Raw genomic sequence first — 20,496 nt, 5'->3', positions numbered from 1 at the left:
GATGTTGTTTTTCCAGCTTTAATGGTCAATGTTTTCACATGTCTCATTACACAGGTTCAAAAGCCAACCTCTGATTGTCAGAAGCATCTTATTCAAAGCCCCTAAGAAGTCACTGAAAGTAGCAGTTAAATAAATAGATTATGGAAGAATGAATTTGATGGAATAACATCTATTGTCATCAAATCATCCAGCACAAAAAGCATGAAAATCTCTCTCTTTATGAAAAGGTCGTACGGTTGCACAGCAGATTCTTTGTATGCAGTAAATTACGGTAAATCACTCCATGCTTTACTTCTAATTCTTCTCTTAAAATACATCAGAGATAACAAAAAACCACAACATTGAATTGTCTCCATCATTTTCTACTGAGAGGTTTTCTAGCCCAAACAAGAATGAATGAGTTGCGTGTTCAAAGTTCATCTTTAAATTTAAACTCAAGATTGTGTTATGTTCAACAGAAAGTACATTATATACAATCAAAGAGCACTTTCTACATGTCTAATGTCTCGACTGTCGACGCTTCCATTAACAAAAATTTTAATTGTATTAACTGAGGTATTTCTAGTTTTGAAACATGAGGATTTTGGATGACTATGTTGTAATTTGGGATTCACAGAACAATATTTATTTAGGTATCATCTAGCACTCCTAAAAACAGGAGTTGGTTTATGGGTGGTTAATTGTTTCAAGGTGCTCGTGATGCTTTAATCTACATACCTTTATTTGACTAGTAATAACTGTGTTATGGCGTACTTATGGGAATACTTATTGCAGGAAAGTTCAAGTGCGAACAGCAAATTTAGCTTCATCCTGTCCAAGAATAAATTCCTCTTTCTTTGAACAGCAAAGAAACCAATATTAGAAACGATGTCCTTTAAGAGGCTGTTCTTTCAGAGGTATTCAGTTACCCTAAATAAGTGTTTCCCAATTTTGTTTGTGGAGGCACCTCAGCAGTACACATTTTAGATGTCTCTCTTATCTAACCAATCCATTTCAAGTCTTGGAGTCACTACTGAAGAGTTAATTACGGTGAATTTGATTAGGAAGACTTAAAAAATGTGTAGTGTTGGGGTGCCTTCAGGAACAGGAATGGGAAACACTGGCCTAAATTTATTTCAAAGCCACTTCTGTTTTGCAAATGCCAACCAGTTGAGAACCACTGGCTTAAAAGAAAGAAATGCAGTGATGCGGTTTAATTACAAAGACACAATGTTCAGATTGGAGCAATGTTCTTACATTCAACAGGCATGACTCTTCATGTTTGTTCGGTCACCACCCAGTAACTCTACATCACAGTGCCTTTGTTAAGTGAAGCTCCAATAAAGAAAAGTTAGGCAAGAAGTACACCCTACACACGTATGCAAACAGGCATTTTAAAATAATTTGTGCGCAGCTAGAACTGTTTGCATTTACTGTGTACAGTATGTTTTAGACAATGTGGAGTTAATATAATTTAATTAGCCTACATAAGTTACATATTTGCAAGTGCACTGCATTATAAGCATTATCCCAAAAAACACAATAAAAACACATAAAGATGAAACTAACACATTGCTCACTCTGGCTTATGACATGTAGTGATGATTCTTCAAAGTAGATGAACTGTTTTGTCACCATTCTCAGCTTCTAGTCAAGAATGAACCTCTCTGGCCTGGTCCACAGTGGCCTCATAAAAATTTAGGGCTGTGTAACCCTGGCTAAAGAGGCTAAAGATTAAATTATTAAATATTTAAGTGTCCTTCGAGATGGCTGCATCATCATTGACACATGATGCTGTTTTTTTTTTGGACCACACCTGAAGAGTCAATTGTGGTGATTTGTGGCTCAGGTGCAACTGTCAGTATGTTTATAAGCATTGGTTAAAGTTCACACTCAAACAGAGTGCTGTTGGTAAAAAGGAAGCCTTATAATACTCAAATGCAATTACCAGAAAAAAAATATATATATATCAAGGTCACACCAAGTTGGTTTGTAGCTGGTAGTCTATCAAGGTAGTACTAACCAAGCTTGTCATCTAAACATGGTAATACAGCTGATCAACCTTCAATATAAGCTTGGACCAGCAATGATATGAGATTAGCTTCAACTAGCTAGAAACTATTTAAAACCAGGTACAAATTTAAGCTGATTTAGGATTTTCCAGAAGGGTAATGATGGCTTAAATACAAACAGAGAGTGATGGAATGTATGTAGAGAGATTATTCCAGATGTCAGGCTTTTAGACTTCAATGTATATTTTCCTTCACCTTTTTACTTTTCAATTTGAGAAACACTAAGATTTTTCTAACTTTTAGAACAGTTATGTTGTGAGTGTACGTTTGGTTGTGCTCACATCCAATACAAATGAGGTATGACCTCAAGCTTTCAAGTAATTCCAACATCTCATGGACATTTAGCTGCAAGAAATGGGGAATAAAAGGAAAGAAGTTTAACTATCCTTTCGCATTGGTCATTGGGAAAGCCGTAGTGCTCCTTTGGTGCTCCGAGACATAGTCTCTGAGGGTTGTGGATTCAAACTCAGAGCTGGGGATTCTTTATGGGCCCGTACTTGTCCCACAGTTCGTGAAGTCTGCTGGGAGCTCTGTAATGGAAACCGCTTTCGATAACGAAGGGACTCTGAGCGCAGCAAGAGCCGTGTGTATTGTACTTCCGGCATTATCATCTTAAGACACTCGTCTGGAGGAGGAACATGGCCTTTTGGTGTCATGTTAACTGGTAAATCATACCCAACGATTGCCACTTTGGAACTGGGCTGCCAAGGGCGTAATTCCTTATTCGCGATCTGTGCAGCAGAGCGAAGTGGTGGCAAATGGCCTCCGAAGCACCTGCGGACAAGTCGGTCACGAGACTTACGCAACAGCTGGACTTCCCGCTCAACGCACGATAGTCCCAACTCTCTCAGCTGTCGCCACAACGAGGCATTGAAGTAATCATACAGTACAGAATCTATAGTGTTCCAGGCTCTGATTTTGGCCTTATTTTCACTGGAAAGGCTGCTCTTGGAGTCAGGTGTGCGCATGTTGAGACTGACATACAGAACGTCGTCGAGATCCCAAGACAACAGGCGGCGTAGCAACACCAAAGATTCATCAAAGTATTCCGCGATCATAACCAAGGAGAACACTCGCTCCAGCTCTGCGGCAAATCGTTTGGCATACACTAGCGCCTCTGAAAATGGCCGGTCTTTATCACCGCCTAGGTCAAAGGTCAGTGTATTTCTCGCATACATTGAATCCTTCTCTTCTGGACGATAGTAGCTCCACGGGTTGTCCAGGAAAGTCTCTAAAGAGCCATTTGGAACACGTTTAAAGCTAAGACAGTACTGATTGTAGTAGGTAAACAGAGACTCAAACATTGCTCCCGGTTCCCGCAATATTGTGATGTAGCTTGTGTTGTTGGGCATGAGACGTCGTAGCTCAGCCCGGCTGAACCGTAAGTGATTGGTGATGATGTCAGGTGGTGTGGTGTGTGGATGAACAAAGTGGGCACTGAACGGTCGAGGGTAGCAGAACTGGTGGTCACAGGTGGTAATAGGCAACGCCACAGTGAGGTTGTTGCGTTCAGCAAAGCGGAAGAGGATGTTCTGCACAGTGGAGCTGGCGGTTTTGTGGGTCTTCAGGAAGGCTACACTGGTGTGTTTAGCAGAAGGTCCACTGCTGCCCTGGGTGGAGGAGGCCATAGAGGATGGACAGCCCAACCAGAATGCCTCCAACATCCTGCAATCAGAGGGGGAGAATTAATGCAGAAATCAAGAAAACACAGTCAGTTTAAAATACCTTACTGATAAAACTTAATCAAGTCTTAGCTGGTTTGCTGATTTCAGCTGGCCTGTTCTGGTCTGGTATGCTGGTTTTTGACATTTTGGGGATTTGGTCAAGTTGGGAGACCAGATGCTTAAACAGCTAAACCAGCCAAGATCAAGCCAGAATCAAATGGAATAGACTAAAAACAAATGGTGGCAGAAATGAGTAATGAGTAATGATGCTCTAAAATTTTGGTGACCGCAAATATTTGGCCAAAATTGGTTTGGAGACCAAAACAGTGCATTAAATTAATGCTTCTCCTAATTCCGAGTTCACACTGCACAATTTTCAAAGTCATCGGATCACCACTGTTTTCACACTGCGTGACTATCTGGGGAAGCATTCAGTTGCTTCTGTGTTCACATTGCACGATGGTTCGGCGACAGGGGGTTACACTTTACAATAGGAAGAATTGCTGACAACTCTGTCTGGTCCGCAAACTACATTTCACAACCAAACGCATGCGAGAAGTGATAAGGAAATAACTCCTCCCCGAACTTCCCGCTGCCCTGTATGTTGTGCTCTCATTGGTTGAAATTCATCGTCGATGTATTTTTCGGTCAGAACTTATTTCACACAGCAGGATTTTGAATCGCCAACAGGTCTAGATATTTAGCATGCCAAATATTTCACGGGCATCTGCGATTCTCTCAGATCACGTCTTTGATAATTCACACTGCATAATTGTCTCTCACGTGAACGAGCACCAATTTGCCTCTGATTTCGGGGATTTGTCTGCGATTTCGCAAAAACAGTTGGCAGTGAAAATCGGGGCTAAATTCGTGCAGTGTGAACTTGGGATAAGATGCAATTTGACTGTCAGTGTCTTTATGGAGCCACAAGAGCAGCAGTTGAAATATGTAAAATTTTTAGGCTGAAATAGTGTGATAGCTCATTGCTCATTTTGGATTTTTTTTTTTTTTTCATCAATAGGAACGAGGTATGGACAAATGGAGGGAGCATTCTTCGAAGGCTCTTACAAGTTCAAGTGACCCCCATGGTGCAGAAGCAAACTGACAGTACTGATTGCAATCAATACTAGGAAAATCTTCTTCTGAGACATCTTCAGGTTCTTTCACTGCAAAAAAAGAAGAATGGGAATTTACAAAGATATACGTTACTCATACATTTAACATGCATCCAGAACACCAAGTATGTTCTCTGCAGCAACATAAATTCATGAGCACAAAAATTAATAAATTGTGCCAACCATGGTTTGGTTGACAGTGTTTTCTTACAAGCTGGAAGTGCCTTTTTAAAAATGTTTTGGGTCATTCAAACAAACACGTTCAGAGACAAAGAGAACGCACAAACCTAGAACAAGGACAGGACAGGTGTGACGTATTAGCATTCAGACAGTATTGCCTGTCTAACGCTAACAAAGTCTTGGATATCTTCCATACGAGTCAGGGCCACCTCTTCTCTAGGCTTCTAATTACAGTTATCTCATCTCACTTTCCCTTTTTCTCTCACCATATCGAATGGCACTTTTACACAACCTGCCTTTACTGTATATCCACTGATCAAGCCCTGATACTACTGTAGTTTAATTGGCATTAGCATTACAAATAGCGTAAGCCATTAAGCTTCCAATGCCAATCAACAATAAAAAGAGTCAATTGAATGACATGACTTTTTGTAAAAATTTTATGCACATTGCAATAAGCACCACTGCAGAAATGCTAGTCCAAGATTAGTAACACAAAACACTGAAAAATATAATGGAAACACAGTTTTACAGCAGTGCAATGGACAATGAAATGGTTGCTACTACACAAAAAGAAATCACAGTTTAAATGGAGTAAAGCAGGGTACATTGAGCAAAAAAGTAAATCCATTAAAGTGACTGCTTTACATGACCAATATAAGGAAATTAGTTTTACTGAAGGCAAAGTCAAGATTAAAATGCAGATGCAAATGAATACTGCAGGTCAGAGTTCAACACCTACTAGCTGTCTTGGCCCTTTTTCTAGTGGTAATATAAACCATCACTGTCATGTATCAGCACATGAAAAAAGCTCATAGTAAAAAGGCTCTGAAGGCACAGCAAATAATTAATAGTGAGGTTTGTTAAGGCATAATTATTATTCATTATACTTGAAGTAAGGGATTTGTACCAATCCTTTAAACCTTTTCAATTTGGGTGATAAGTGAATGAATGATACTTCAAGCCATGCAGCTTGAGGAGAGATGTGCTATTAAAATTTCCAATTACTTGAGCGCCTTGAAGAAGCTCTTACTTTGGCTAGTGAGTCTCAAAGTTAGATGCCGCTAATTTCCCGCTCTTTAATGAAACTGCGTGTGTTTCGAATGATCCCGAAACATCTGGTAGCCCATGAGAGCTGCTCAGATTATGTACAAGGAGGAAAGGTTTGGTAGAGAGAGGAATTGTGCTTTTCTGAACAAGAAGAAAGAATAAATTAGAGGCAGAGGAAGACACGAATCACCCACGCAACCATCCACCTACCTACGCACACTCAAGTATGCAACACCACAGTGTGAGATAAAAGACTTTACATTATAAATGCCCAGATCTACAGTAGTTTCAGATTTGGTCTTGAATTTTAAAAACGTTATGTGTATCGACCCCAGACTAGGGTATAAAAAATCACATTCTCGATGACATCAAAGAGAATTCTCTGCATTACTCACCAAACAAACACAACCTTAACCCTAATGTATTCTTGTTTATTTCTACCACATTGCACTCTTCCCCAGTACCATTATAGCCCCTGTATGTGTATTGAATTGCATTGTATATATTAGTAGTCTATCAATAAAGGGTTTTGCCAGTGGCTGATTACAACATCGATATCTAGATCATTGTTTCCAAACCAGGGGGCATCAGCAAACTTCAAAAGGGCCTGAGAACCTGACTTGATTTTGATTTACATTTTTCTTGGAAGAACCGGGTTCCCAGACTTGGAAAACCTGGATATATGTAACCTGATCTCATGAAAGTGCGTATAAATAGTACGCCAAATAAAAACGAAAACTTGTGGTACTGATACACAAAAATGGACTTTGGCGTGCATATGCTACACGATGGGTATAGGTTTAGGGTTGTGGGGTAGATGAGTATCATATGCACGCAAAAACTGCGTATTAAATGCACGTCAAACAAATGCGTATCATATGCACAACCAAAGTTCATTTTTGTGTTTCAATACCACGAGTTTTTGTTTTTATTTGGCGTACTATTTATATGCATTTTTTATGAGACTGGGCTCATACATGAGGACTTACTTAAAATTGTGAACTTTAAATCTGGAAAAGTCATGTAAACCCATCCTCCAACATCAGTGCCTCACTGACATTTGAATTTGAACGGAACAATGGCAAAAAATAAATAAATAAAGGTTCTGGTAACACTTTATTTTAAGGTGTCCTTGTTACACTTGTTACATGTACTTACTATTATAATAACAATTAAATATGCATAATTACATGCAAGTAACCCAAATCCTAACCCTATAGTAAGTACATGTAGTTAATTATTATTACTCAGTAATTACATGTATAACTACACCGTAACAAAGACACCTTAAATTAAAGTGTAACCAAGGTTTGTTATTGGCATCTGTGGTTGAATGAAGAAACATTAATATAACTGGAACCTTTTCATTCCACCAAAGGTTCTTTAAAGTGGACAAAAGATTCTTAAAATGTTTGTCACACTAAGAAACAAAATAAGAATTATTCACTGAAAAACCTAAAATGGTTCTTCAAACCCCTGTCGGAAACTTTTCCAACTTTTTTGCATATCCCTGCATCCATGTCCCAAAAACTAGTGTAAAAAATACACATTTAACTATGAATTATATATTAAAACATCATCTTCCTTGAAAATAACAGCTAATCCCTTTTATTGGTACCAGTAATACAGCAACAGATTCATGATCATTCCCTGTCATTCAAGCCACACAAAGCCAGAGTTGAGGTGAAGGCAAGGAGATTAGAATCCGATCTGTGCTGTTTTGTAGGAATCAAGATGTGGTTTTTGGGGGAAAACACAGAGCTATTGTAGAAAGACGCTCTCTGGAGAAGGCGTCGAGTTAATGTGATACATCCAAGTTTGTGTGACCAATCCAGCAGTGACATGAGAAACGTCCAGCCAGACATGCAAAGTTATAGATGTCTGGGACACGCTAGGTTAGATATACGCTCTAAAAACAAATGTTTTGAAGTTATGACAAATTCAAATAAAACCATGTTCAACCAACAAATAACACAGGGTTAGAGGACCAAATTTATAGCATAAATTAAGTTGATTATTCATAAAAAATGTAAAAAATTAAAAAATCAACGTAATTGAGTTGTGATCCTGCAGAGGCGGTCTTTCATTGCACTATTACGTCATAATGTGACAAAATCTAAAAGGAGTCGTTTTCTGATCTTGGTTTCAATAAAAGCTGTTTTTGGACTAATGAGGAACACACACACACACACACACACACACATTTACTTAGCTATATATTACATAGACTTCTATTGTTTTTATATACAGATAGTTATACACTTTTTTAACTTAAACCCAACCCTACCCCTAACCACACCCCTCAAAAAAAAACTTTCTTCATTTTTACAATTCCAAAACAACTTTGTTTTCTTTATTTTTATACCAGTTTTACAAATGAGGACATCCCCAAATGGAGGTTTTTGGCAATTCTGTCAGGTTCTGCTTACTTTTGGGTACATATTTGTCCCAAAAATATGGTTAAGTAGGTACACACACACACACACACACACACACACACACACACACACACACACACACACTTATTTTAAACATTTATTCTCCATATCCAGTCCTATGCACTGCATGCTGGGATCTAGAAATCCACTGGCCAATTTTCACAAGTTATGAAGACAATTCCATTAAGTTTATGCAAAATAATGTTTGAACCATAAAAGGTTGAATTAAATCAATAAATTTGAATTTTTAACTTTTTTACATTTTTATTTTTGCAACTATGCAGTAATTTAAGTTGTGGTAAAAGGTCCCCTGTTTTTTTTGTTTTTAAGAGTCTAGGAATAATGACATTTACGCATGTGGCTACTGTGTTGACATTTCTCTTTCTACTTGCTTTTCTGCACATGATGATTTCTGGAGGGCAGAAGGAACTCGAGGAATCACAGCATCAGTTTTGCACTCAGGGTTGACCACAGAAACAAACTGGGTAGAAAAGACCTATAACCATACTTCATTTTGACAGGAACAAGGCTGTGAGGGATAGAGGAGTACAGTGCGTTCAATGGATTGAACAACATTCCAGTTGTTCAGCTGACGAAAGGCTTTTCCAAAAATGCTCAAGACTCCATAAACAGTTTTGAAAGTGAAACCTAGATACAGTAAATGTCACTGTAAAGAATGTAAGCCTATCCCATCATCTGAGTAAAATTCATTGCAATATCAGTCCTAAAGTAATTAACAGGTACAAAAGGTATACATAATAATTCTCTTAGTCATATAGCATTTTCTCAACACATGTTTTTCCAAAGCAGCTTACAAAGATTAGTGCCTCAGAAAACCCCAGTTAGTACGGCAAAGTTGACAAAGAAAAACTTATCTTATTTTAACAGTAAGTTAACTAATGTGATATTTTGTTCAGGTGTTAACTTTGGCAAGTAGCTTATTGAGAAAATAAATTGTATGTTAGCCAAATTAAAAGTTTTATGGCCGATTTTCTAGTTTTAGGCTAGTTTATTACAGTTTTTTAATGGAATTTAAGATTTACTACATTTTTTGTGTGTGTGTGCTGATGCCTACGTTTTGGAGCAGCGACTGGGTTTTTAAGATGCCTTTTCTCTGGCTGCTTATATTTTTTCCCCATTATTTTTCTGTTGCATTAATATTTTTTGTGAGGATAAATCCAGAGGATACAACATAATGCACTTTAAAAATTCATAAGACTGGAGAAATGGTGAAGATGCCGTCCGTGTTCCAGCAATGAAAGACTGTGTATTTTTAAGTGTCATATATGCAGTGTTTTAAATAAAGAATATATATATTTTGTAATTATTGTGTCTGTTTGAATTGAATGTCAGTAGTACTATAGTAATGTAGGAAAAAAAATAAATGAATTCTATATAAAAATGATAAAATCTAATGAAATACATATTCAAATTAAGGAAATACAGTAGTGTACTGGATTTTTTTTTTTTTTTTACAGTAATTGCACTGTATTACATGATTACAGTACCATGTAGTTAGTGTAAAACTGAAATACATTTATGGTACAGTAAATCTTAATTACAGTAACTTGCTAGCAACAGTGTTGCCAGTAAGTTACTGTAAAAACCCTTTGAAACATCTAAGAGTGAACGTTTAACATCGTATTTCCAACAAAACAATTAGAGTTTGCTCAAACCACCTACACTGAAGGAACACAGAGGAAATGTAGAGTCAGAAAAGGCTCTTCAAGTCAAATATCTTCTCATATACCTAAATATAATGAGTTCATTTAAAAAAAAAAAAAAAAGTAATTCACTTCTAGTTGCGAGTATGTGTGTAGATGTGGATGGTTGGGGGTTTGCTGATGCTCGTTTTCAAGCTTCATTTCACAGATTGATTCTTTTAGGGGGAGTTAGACAATAATGCCGCATCAGATGTGCAGACCGAGAGAGGGAGAGAGAGGGGGGACGTTTCATGCACATTTACTGAACTGTGAATACAATAAAATACTCTAGAAGTGCTCTGTGGTGTGATTATATGAAGAAAAACTCAAATATAATGTCTAAGGCTTCTGTTGCAGTTCCCACAGACTGTTCTTCACATTTATTTCTACTTAAGTCCTGTCCAGCTCTTAAACTATCTTCCTCATCTTAAACAGGAACGAGAAGTTTAACATATTGTTATGAATGAGGCTCAACCCGGCTGTCAATAGAGCTAAAAGTTACTAAACCCAAAACACTCTTTCAGTGGAGAACCTGTTAAGATATATAATCTGCACATACTTTAATAAGGCTGGGTTCGTTTACATTTAGATTTATTTTCGTTTTTCAACGGTGTCACCTAATCCATTACTGAAATGATCTGACATGTCATCTGCACTCACAACTGGCTACCTGAAGCCATCTTTAAGGATTACATGAAACATACGCCTTAAGAATACAAAGAAATGATTGGTTTTTAGTTTGTTGTTTTCACAGCACTTAATGACCATCTACAGCAGCTCTGTCAGTGTCCTCTTCACATTGCATGTTTATGCCCAATGAAGTGTCCACCGTCCCATCATCCACCAGCCAGTTGCCCCAAATACCCCTGAGAGAAGAGCAGATTAGACACGCAGACGTCTCTTTACTTCACAACATTAATTCCTGCTCTAAGCTGACGTTTACTCATGTTCTTGACTTGTAGGATTGCAGTTTAAAAGGGACCATTTACAGTTGTGCAACAATCACAGTTGGTCCTTCAATTTTAACGCATTTGTCAACTAATTAGCTGTGCAAGTTTACAGCTGCAAAAGAACAGAACAAAAAGCATTGAGGGATTCGATGCAACCGTCTTGCAAAGCCAGAATTTTGATATATACGACCTATTGATTTATACAACGCAGCAAAGTCCATCTCTGCAGCTTTAACATGCCTTTGTGAATGCAGCGTTCACTTTATTTACACGTTCACATCATTTACAACCTTTTTGTGGACAGAAGTTTACAGCATTTCACCGATTTTCCACCAAAATAAAAGCTTGAGGATTTTAAATATTAAACACTCAAGGGTTTGAACGTTTGAATGTCTTATATCTTGAAATGCAAAACAAAATCATTATAGTTACTATTTTTATATTATTATTTTAATAATTTTATAATTATTATTATTGGGTCCACTTTAAAGTCCATCCACAAAGTACAAATAACACTTCACGTTACGTAAGATTAAATAAAAAGAGATTAAATATATAACATCAGAGAAGCGCAAACATGAGCATACGTCTTTGCAACTTTTTTGATATTTTGATATATAGAAAAATCGCCTCATTCTGACCTACTATACGTTTAGGTGCAACTCTGAAACTGATTTGATGTGTCCTGCACAGAACGAATGCGGCGGCAAGAGCATCCCAACAGGTCATGGGTTCAAATCCCCTGGCTCTCATCTAACTAAATCCCCGCAGACCAAAACATCCCGAGAGGCAGACAGATCCGATCCTCGAGCGCAAGATTGAATTATTGTGTGAGATGTAACAATCAGCGCAAAGCTGTTCGGCCCTCACTAGCGCCAGTTTATGGACTCGAGCAGATGGCACGACCTCTGGTGTAATGCTGCGGGGAGATAAATCAAAGCGATCAGGATGTGTGTGTGTGTAAGGAACAACGAGTGAAAAATGGGAACATTACATCCAGAAACATGCACGAGTGCAGACGGTGCTGCTTGACAACGCATTATAAGCTCACAGTCACACATTATTTAATATAAAAAAAAAGTGCTCGAGGGGGCGATAGACCTTCCTTCAAATGTCAAATGATCTGTAGGTACCTGATCTCGTTTAGGTTTAAAGGAACTAAAAGAAAAGCACAGTTTTCATAAAGTTGTTACTCAAGGGTTTCATAAAGGATTTTAAGCCGATGAAGAGCTAATTAAGTATTTTGATGGATATCGCTTGTTTGTCATGTCAGAGTGAAGCACAGCACTGTGTTCATTTACATGTCAGTCGCTGGTGATCCAGTGTTTTCAGAGTCTCGCGAGTTTAATATTTGTTGGTGAAAGCAACGTTGCATTATTTACTCATACACATAAATTTCCAACATTTCTGTGGACAGACATCTACAGCACTTCATTGTTGTTCCACCAAAATAAAAGCTTGAGGTTTGAAATGTTAAAAGTTCAAGGGTTTGAACATTTATGAGTGAAGAATTTAAAACAAAAATATTAGTATTGTATATTGTAGCATAAGTTAAAAATTATGATTTTTTTATTTTATAGTACAACTGTAATTTAAAACTAATGCATTTTTCTTAATTTTTATTGTTATTACTACTACTACTTAATTTGGTTGGTTTCCCAAAACAACAGTGCAATAATAACAACAGCAATAATAATAATAATAATTTAAGATTAAATATTTACGTTAACTAATAAATCACGTGACCATTAACTGACATTAAAGAACTCTGGACATTTGTGTTGTTAAATTATTGAAATATTACAATGCAAAATATCAAGGGAACTGCTTATAAATATTTTATGTCTAAGGGGTTTGGCTGGCAAAAATGTTTGGAAACCCCTAGTTTACACTAACATTCAAGTCAGTTTAAGTTTGCCTAAAGCATTTGTAGAGTGCCAGATAAATACAGAGATGAACAGAAAAATGCAGCATCCAGAACAGAAAAAGAGGAAAAGAAGAACTGACGGCAGCATCAGTGATGAAAGAGGCATGGCGCTGTCGCTGATATCCACTTACACTCCTGCTGTCTGAGCAGCAAGAGACGCCCTGCACTCACCCGCGGGGGTTCAGCTGCGCCGCTCTGTGTCTGCATGCATGTGTTTATGGGGTTAATGGATCTGCTGCTGGGAAGGAGCATCTGTAACAGACCGAGAGCCAAGGCCCTTTCTAAAGAGCATTTAATTAATCTTTCAGCGGCCTCTGAGCAACCGGCCATCCACCGCAAGTCTGACAATAAAATTCAACAATAAAAAAAAGTGTTTATGGGTATGTTTGCAAAGACGTCTTCAGCTTTTTTATATGCATCTGAATGAAACAAAAAGCAAAAATCTGCAGTATACGACTGAAAATCCCACAATGAAAGTGCTCAAACTTTCAACATTATACACATGATTTCAAAAATAGATGTGCAAATTTTAACATCTTTGACTCATTAATCAGTCAAACCAAAAATAAGGACATTTTACACATAATAATAATAATAATAATAATAATAATAATAACTATATAAATATATACATATATAGATAGATAGAAAATAGAGAGAGACAGAGAGAGAGAGAGAGAATGTATATTTTAAAATACAATTTTATATATATAACTGTAAATATATAAATATCATTAAATTATGCATTTTTATTACAAGTATAAATTATATATATATATATTGTATAATATTTTAAAACAATTATATAAATATAATTCTAAATATATAAATATGTATCTTTAAATTATACATTTTTATTACAAGTATAAATTATATGTTTTTGTATGTGTGTGTGTGTATATATATATATAAAAAACGTATAATATTAAAAAATATTTAATTATATAAATATAATTCTAAATATATAAATATGTATCATTATACATTTTTATTACAAGTATAAAATATATGTGAGTATATATATATATAATATATATATATATATATATATATATATATATATATATATATATATAACATGTTATATTTTAAAAACACAATTATATAAATATAATTAGACATATATAAATATTTATCATTAAATTATAAATTTTATATATATATATATATATATAATAATATATATATATATATATATATTTTTTTTTTTTTTTTTAAATAAAATAATATAATAATAACAAACTAATTTGAGAAAATAAATCCAACTCACTATAAATTAACCATCAAACATAGTTTGAAAATCCAATGCATGAAAGCATTTGTACACAAAATTGGATTTAATTACATTAATAATAATAATTATTATTATTATTTTATTATTATTATCAGACAGAATGTAAAAAAATTCAGTATTTAAAAAATAAATTAATCTAATAATAATTAATAAAAAAAATTTTTTTTAGATAATATATCTGGCACCCTATAAATTAAACATCAATCATAGTAAAGTCATGCAAGAAATCCTATGCATGACAGCCGGAAAAAGCCCTGGCTGAAAACCAGCTCCATTTTCCTGACACTAAACCCAACAGCTCAGCCTCCGATGTTTTCATTCGAGCACATTTGAAGTTTGTGAGAAAACAAGGAGAGACTGTAGAGATTCTCTTCTCCATTCACAGAGATGACAGGATGAAAAACGTTGCTTTGAAACACAATATCACCGAGACCACAAAAGCGGCTAATTTCAGTCCGCTGTAACACTGAGGTCAAAGTGGAGCCATTTGATACAACAACTGAAGTTTGTCAATGGCAGAAGAGTTTTATCTGTTTCACCAAAGAACTAGAAAGTGTTGAAAAGGTTCATGGGAGTTCATACCTCAATATATTCCATAATTAACTCATTAATGGTGTTTGCTAAAGCATGTGTATCGAGGAGATCATTAGCTTAGCTAAATGTCAAGCTGTCTTCACTATAATTGACCGATTGAAACTATATTTACATTGCATGATGACAGTCACTAACAATAAATAAAAAAAAAAAAAGTCATGTTGACATGCATTGTTCAAGTTAAAGTATTTAGTAGTGGACAAAATGATAAATATACAATACTGTTTAAAAGTTATGTTTTTTTAAAAAGAAGCCTCTTATGCTCACCAAAGCTGCATTTATTTGATCAAAAATACAGTAAAATATGTCAAATATTATAATTTAAAAATAGCTGTTTTCTATTGTTATATATTTAAAAAATGTAATTTATTTCTGTGATCAAAGCTTAATTTTCAGCATCATTACTCCAGTCTTCAGTGTCACATGACCCTTCAGAAATCATTCTAATATGCTGATTTGCTGGTTAAAAATACATTTCTTATTATTTCAATGACGAAAACTAAAAAATTATTGGGAAAACCTTGATACGTGCATCTTTGATGAACAGAAAGCTCAAAAGAGCAGCATTTATTTGAAAAAAAAAAGCAACATTAATGTCTTTTAAGTCACTTGATAAATTTAAAGTCTTTGCTGAATAAAAAAGCATTTGCTTTAAAAATGAATAAAACATTTTTGGAAAAATCTTTTGTAACACTATAAATATCTTTAACATCGCTTTTCATCAATTTAATGTGTTCGTGCTTTATAAAAGTTTTAATTTCTTTAAAAAAGTATTTTCTTTCCCATACTGTGATTTGAAAAATATATATAATTATAAACCAGGCATTTATTTCAATTCTTTACACTTTTCCAATCATTTTTCCTTGACAAAATAAACATTTTAATTAAAAAAAGTGATATTGTTTCAAATCATGAAACAGGTTTGTGTTGTCTGACTTTAACGATGCAGGCTGAAATATTAATATAATTTTTTGGGGGTCTCTTAGAAATGCACATTGAGTTCCAGCTGTAAATTTATGTTCATTATCAAAAACATCCAGACCAGACGCACCATAGACGTCTCCGCATCTCACCTTACCTTCTCAAGTGCCCACAATACATGCACGAATGATCAGGAGTGGCACAGCTCTGATATCATACCAACTGGCATCATTGCAATGTATGATTATATTGGCCTGATGTTTACTAAGTAACGATCACAATCTATCCTGTAAATGTCATATTAGAAAGTGCCTGTACTTTGCCCCATTAGATTAGATTAGCACCAATTGAAGAGTCTTTTAATAATGAAAGGGAATCATGTAATTGATCTCAGTTGAACACACATCCTATTGACTTTCAGAGAGAGCGGCGATCAGACTCTCACAACAAACTCTTTCCAGATCTATTACTGTAGTAATGCGATATTCAAGAATCAAGATTGTAATTACATTTAGTCTAATCAATTCAAGCAGCCACATCAAAGCAATTTGGTAAATTTACATTTTCATATACCAGCATTGGAAAAAAAAAATGGTATAGAAACAATTTCCACTTATAAGTTGCTAGTAAGATTCACAATTACAAAGAAATGGCAAGAAACACATTGCCAACATATGCTCAATATATTTAGGGAAGAGCTGTTTATATGGAGGCAAAAACTGGTCAAAATAAATTGGAATGTGCACAGTTTCATTCACCAACTAAAATGTACACTATCTGTTTAATAACCAGAGTTTCGTCCATCCAAGATGTAGATGAGTTTGTTTCTTCATCAGATTTGGAGAATTTTAACATTGCATCACTTGCTCACAAATGGATCCTCTGCAGTGAATGGGTGCCGTCAGAATGAGAGTCCAAACAGCTGATAAAAACATCACAATAATCCACACCACTCCAGTCCATCAGTTAATGTCTTGTGAAGTTAAAAGCTGTGTGTTTGTTAGAAACAAATCTATCAAGACGTTTTAATATTAAACTGTCACTTATGGCCAAAATACCAAAATATCAATAACCAGTCCATAATCAATAACGCTTTCTCCAGTGAAAAACTCCATCTCCTGTTGTCTCTCACATTAAAATCCACCCATATATTTGTTTTGAGCTGTTTTGGACTGTTTTCACTTTTAAACGATGCTAGATCTGTGCATATTTCTCTCCTGATTCTGATTTTTCACTGCAGAACACAATATTATGGATTATGGACTTGCATTTTGTCCAGAAGCAATTGTTTGAAGTTAAAACATATTAATGGTGGATTTGTTTCTCACAACCATATAGCTTTTGGCTTCCCAAGAGACATTAACTGATGGACTGGAGTGATGTGGATTATTGTGATGTTATAATCAGCTGTTGGACTCTCATTCTGACGGCACCCATTCACTGCTGAGCATCGGTTGATAAGAAAGTGATGTAATGGTACATTTCTCCAAATCTGTTCTGATCAAGAAACAAACTCATCTACATCCCGGATGTTCTGAGAGCAGGTACATTTTCAGCAAATTTTCATTTTTTTCATCCTTTAATAATCACACACTCACTGCTGCTGAAACGAGTGTTTTGGGTTCAGACTCGTGTTCATCTAACATGCAAAAGGATCTGGGCTGGTAATCTAAGTCTGCTGAAAGTCACTGGGATTTCGATCCAGCTCAGGCAAGACCTCTGGAGACCAGGTTACTCTAGTGCCATGTCACTATCTGCTGTGTATTGAGTGCTGGATTCAAATCAGAAGTTAACCCCTTAGCATTCCTATAAATGAGCACCTAAAAAAGGCATACCCAAAGAAAATTGCATGCTTTGCTTGAGTCATTTGGAGTATATGCATGGTTTTGGTCTCTTTTTGTTGGTGATAGTGAACCGCACAATCACAGCAAGTCTAACCAGTATTGAGTGACAGAACTTTGAACGCACTGAAAAAGTGAAAAAACCTTCCACCTACATTTTTTGATGATGCCTGCAGATGACTATAGCTGGGGGCTATTGGATCACAGCATGAAGCCATGTTGGCGGTCTGACAAAGACACTGAATGCACCTGATGTGTTGATTGTCTCATAAAATGGTTTGCATCATTTGATTCATAAGAATCTCAGCTTTCCAAAAATATGCATTTCATGTTTAGTTTTTTTTTAGTTGTTTTATGTCACGAAGTTAACCCTAAAAACATGCAGTGTACCGCGGGCAATACAGTGGAATGCTTACAAGTTAAATAAACTCTTTCTTTCCTGGTTAATAAGACTCTTAATAACTCCTTTTCTCTTTTTATAAACTCTACAATTATATATAAAGTTATTCATGTATACATATATATAAATCTGGTTCCTTTTAGTCACATCTGTTTTTATTACCTTTTTGTACTTCCTATTTGTTCCACCTACATTTGTTTTGTTTCCTACATTTGTTCTGGTGCTAAAAATAATGAATCATTAATGAATCATTAGTTTCTTTAGGGGGAAATAGGAAAAGCAGGACTTACAGGCAAAGAAAACAGCATGAAGCAGACCAGATCGGCTCATGCCACACAAGCCTGATGTGCTCAAGACTGATTATTCATTGCCATTTGAATTGCATATCACACAGCGATAGGTCCGTCTCACACTTGACAGGTTTGTTTTAATGTTAAATTAAAAGTTGCTTGTTAAAAGAATTCGAGGACAGCATAGATTTCCATTTTTCATTTTCAACAAAACTGAATTAGTAAAGCACTGGTATTAAGCCGACCATTGAATCATTAAATATCAGCTTTAAATAATAATTTCAAAACTTTTTGAACACAAACTTCCACACCAAACTGCACAAGCCTTTTTAAGACATCTCAATGCTAAATTAACATTTTTAGGCACATTTCATTTCAAACATCATTATAGTCATTCAAATCATCTAGCTGATGAAACCGGCTGGTCAAACACATCCTCACAGTGAATCTGTCACTTAAAATCTGATTTACAGTATGCAGATCAATATGCATAAATCAGCTGTTCATCACTGTAAATCAGAAAGATGAATGAGGGGACGCCGATGCGACGCGTTTCCTTTCTGCTGCAGACCAGGCGTGAGAACAGAGCAATGTGAATGCATCATAAATGCAACATAAATATAATATCAGGCTGTGATAGGAGACAGGTGTGCTGTCAACCCAGACCACTGACGGTGATAAAGCAATACGGCAGCCGGTTGTATTCTCACCCACCTTTGACTGATGGATGGATGCAGTTTGTGATCCGCAGAGTGAAACAACGAGTCCGAACCGCTTCAGATTCGCTCGTCCGCGGTTATTTGCGCTCCCAGTCGAAGGACGAATGCACGAAATGCACGAGACGCGGAGGTGCTCGGTAGGTCATCTCAGCGTTGATATCGGCGCGTCGGTTACTGCTGTCTGTCATCAGCGCTTCACGCGACTGGCTGCTCCGCGTAATGACGCACGCGCGTGGAAGCTCCACGAATCGAGGAGCGGAGAGGGTCTGCAATTAACTTCTTGCCTGGTGAATTGAGAGCATAAATATCGTTTTTTACCAGCCATGAAAATATATCTCGCGTTATCTCAACAAAACTGTTTCATCTCAATGACAAAATAATTATTAAGACGTTTTCATTGCATGTTTCTGGTCATTCGTAGGCTACTTCGGTTTAGCCTATGTGTTACTGTTTTGTAAATGCATGCATATACTCCTGACAACCAGCTATTTTGTTTTGTCCTCTGTAAAAGACATTGTTTTAGACCTTAAATCTGGATGCCCTGTAAAGAAATGCCAAATGTTTGGATCCATGGTCTTTAAAAATGGCTGACATTAATTTAGTGATCAAATTCAACACAGATATGATGTTTTGTAGTGATAATTTAAATCAGACTAATTTTACAACTGTTTGTCTTAAATCAGCATCTCAGGAAAATGTTATGGAGTTTCAAATAAAAATATGACTGTGTTATGAAACAGGGCATTGATTTCTTACAAGTGTCCACTGTAGAGGACACCAGGACTAAAAGCATGTTTAGTACACGTTTTGGGAGACACAACAAATGAATAGGGAAAGAAATTATATTTCAATATATCCTTATGAAATATTAGATATTATAATGAAAATCTGGGAGTTATTACTCCCATTATGACACTTCTTTTTTCATTATTACATGTTGCCCCAAAAACCAATTAATATGCAAATTATATACACTGTATAGATACATTATACATAATGGTAAAGCCGTTTATGGCCATTTTACGCACATGTTGCATAAAGCACAATGGTATATCAAATCATTCGGTTCTATCTTTCATAACATAGTTGAGAATCATTTATACAAAGTTTGGTATTAAAAAAATGGATAGGGATTTTCATTTATTTATTTTAAAAACAGGACTTTTTAAAGTCATGGTGTCCACTACAGAGGACATAACATATGAATAAAAAATTTTTCCGAAATGTTATTTTTCCATTTTTTTCTTATGCTCTAAACACTGTAATGACATGAAATAATATTAAATTCAACTTTTTCTGGTAGTCAGGAGGATATTTGTATTTATACAGCTAAATATACAGTAAATAATCCCCAAATCT

General features: G+C 35.8%; 1 protein-coding gene across 2 annotated transcripts; it reads right to left on the bottom strand.

The window, feature by feature from the left end:
* On the bottom strand, positions 1-19,452 carry LOC109110308 (galactose-3-O-sulfotransferase 3). 2 transcript variants are annotated; one of them, XM_019125168.2, is made up of 3 exons: positions 19,133-19,444; positions 4,784-4,881; positions 1-3,716 (listed from the first exon to the last, which is right to left on the bottom strand). In XM_019125168.2, the coding sequence occupies exons 2-3, from the start codon at positions 4,864-4,866 to the stop codon at positions 2,450-2,452; spliced, it is 1,350 nt and encodes a 449-aa protein (XP_018980713.2). In that variant the 5' UTR covers positions 4,867-4,881; positions 19,133-19,444; the 3' UTR covers positions 1-2,449. The 2 variants fall into 2 exon arrangements, with proteins under 2 accessions (XP_018980713.2, XP_042615364.1); XM_042759430.1 differs by lacking the exon at positions 4,784-4,881 and having other exon boundaries at positions 19,133-19,452.
* Positions 19,453-20,496: the final 1,044 nt, after the last annotated feature.

Source organism: Cyprinus carpio, chromosome A7, assembly GCF_018340385.1.
Source record: "Cyprinus carpio isolate SPL01 chromosome A7, ASM1834038v1, whole genome shotgun sequence".
Taxonomy (NCBI): domain Eukaryota; kingdom Metazoa; phylum Chordata; class Actinopteri; order Cypriniformes; family Cyprinidae; genus Cyprinus; species Cyprinus carpio.
This window is presented reverse-complemented; position numbering and strand designations above follow the sequence as displayed.

Bases quoted from the DNA above. Each gene is read 5' to 3' on its own strand.
- LOC109110308 (XM_019125168.2), bottom strand. From the start codon at position 4,866: ATGTCTCAGAAGAAGATTTTCCTAGTATTGATTGCAATCAGTACTGTC. The intron at 3,717-4,783 runs GTAAGAGCCTTC...CTCTGATTGCAG, and splicing joins CATGGGGGTCACTTGAACTT to GATGTTGGAGGCATTCTGGT.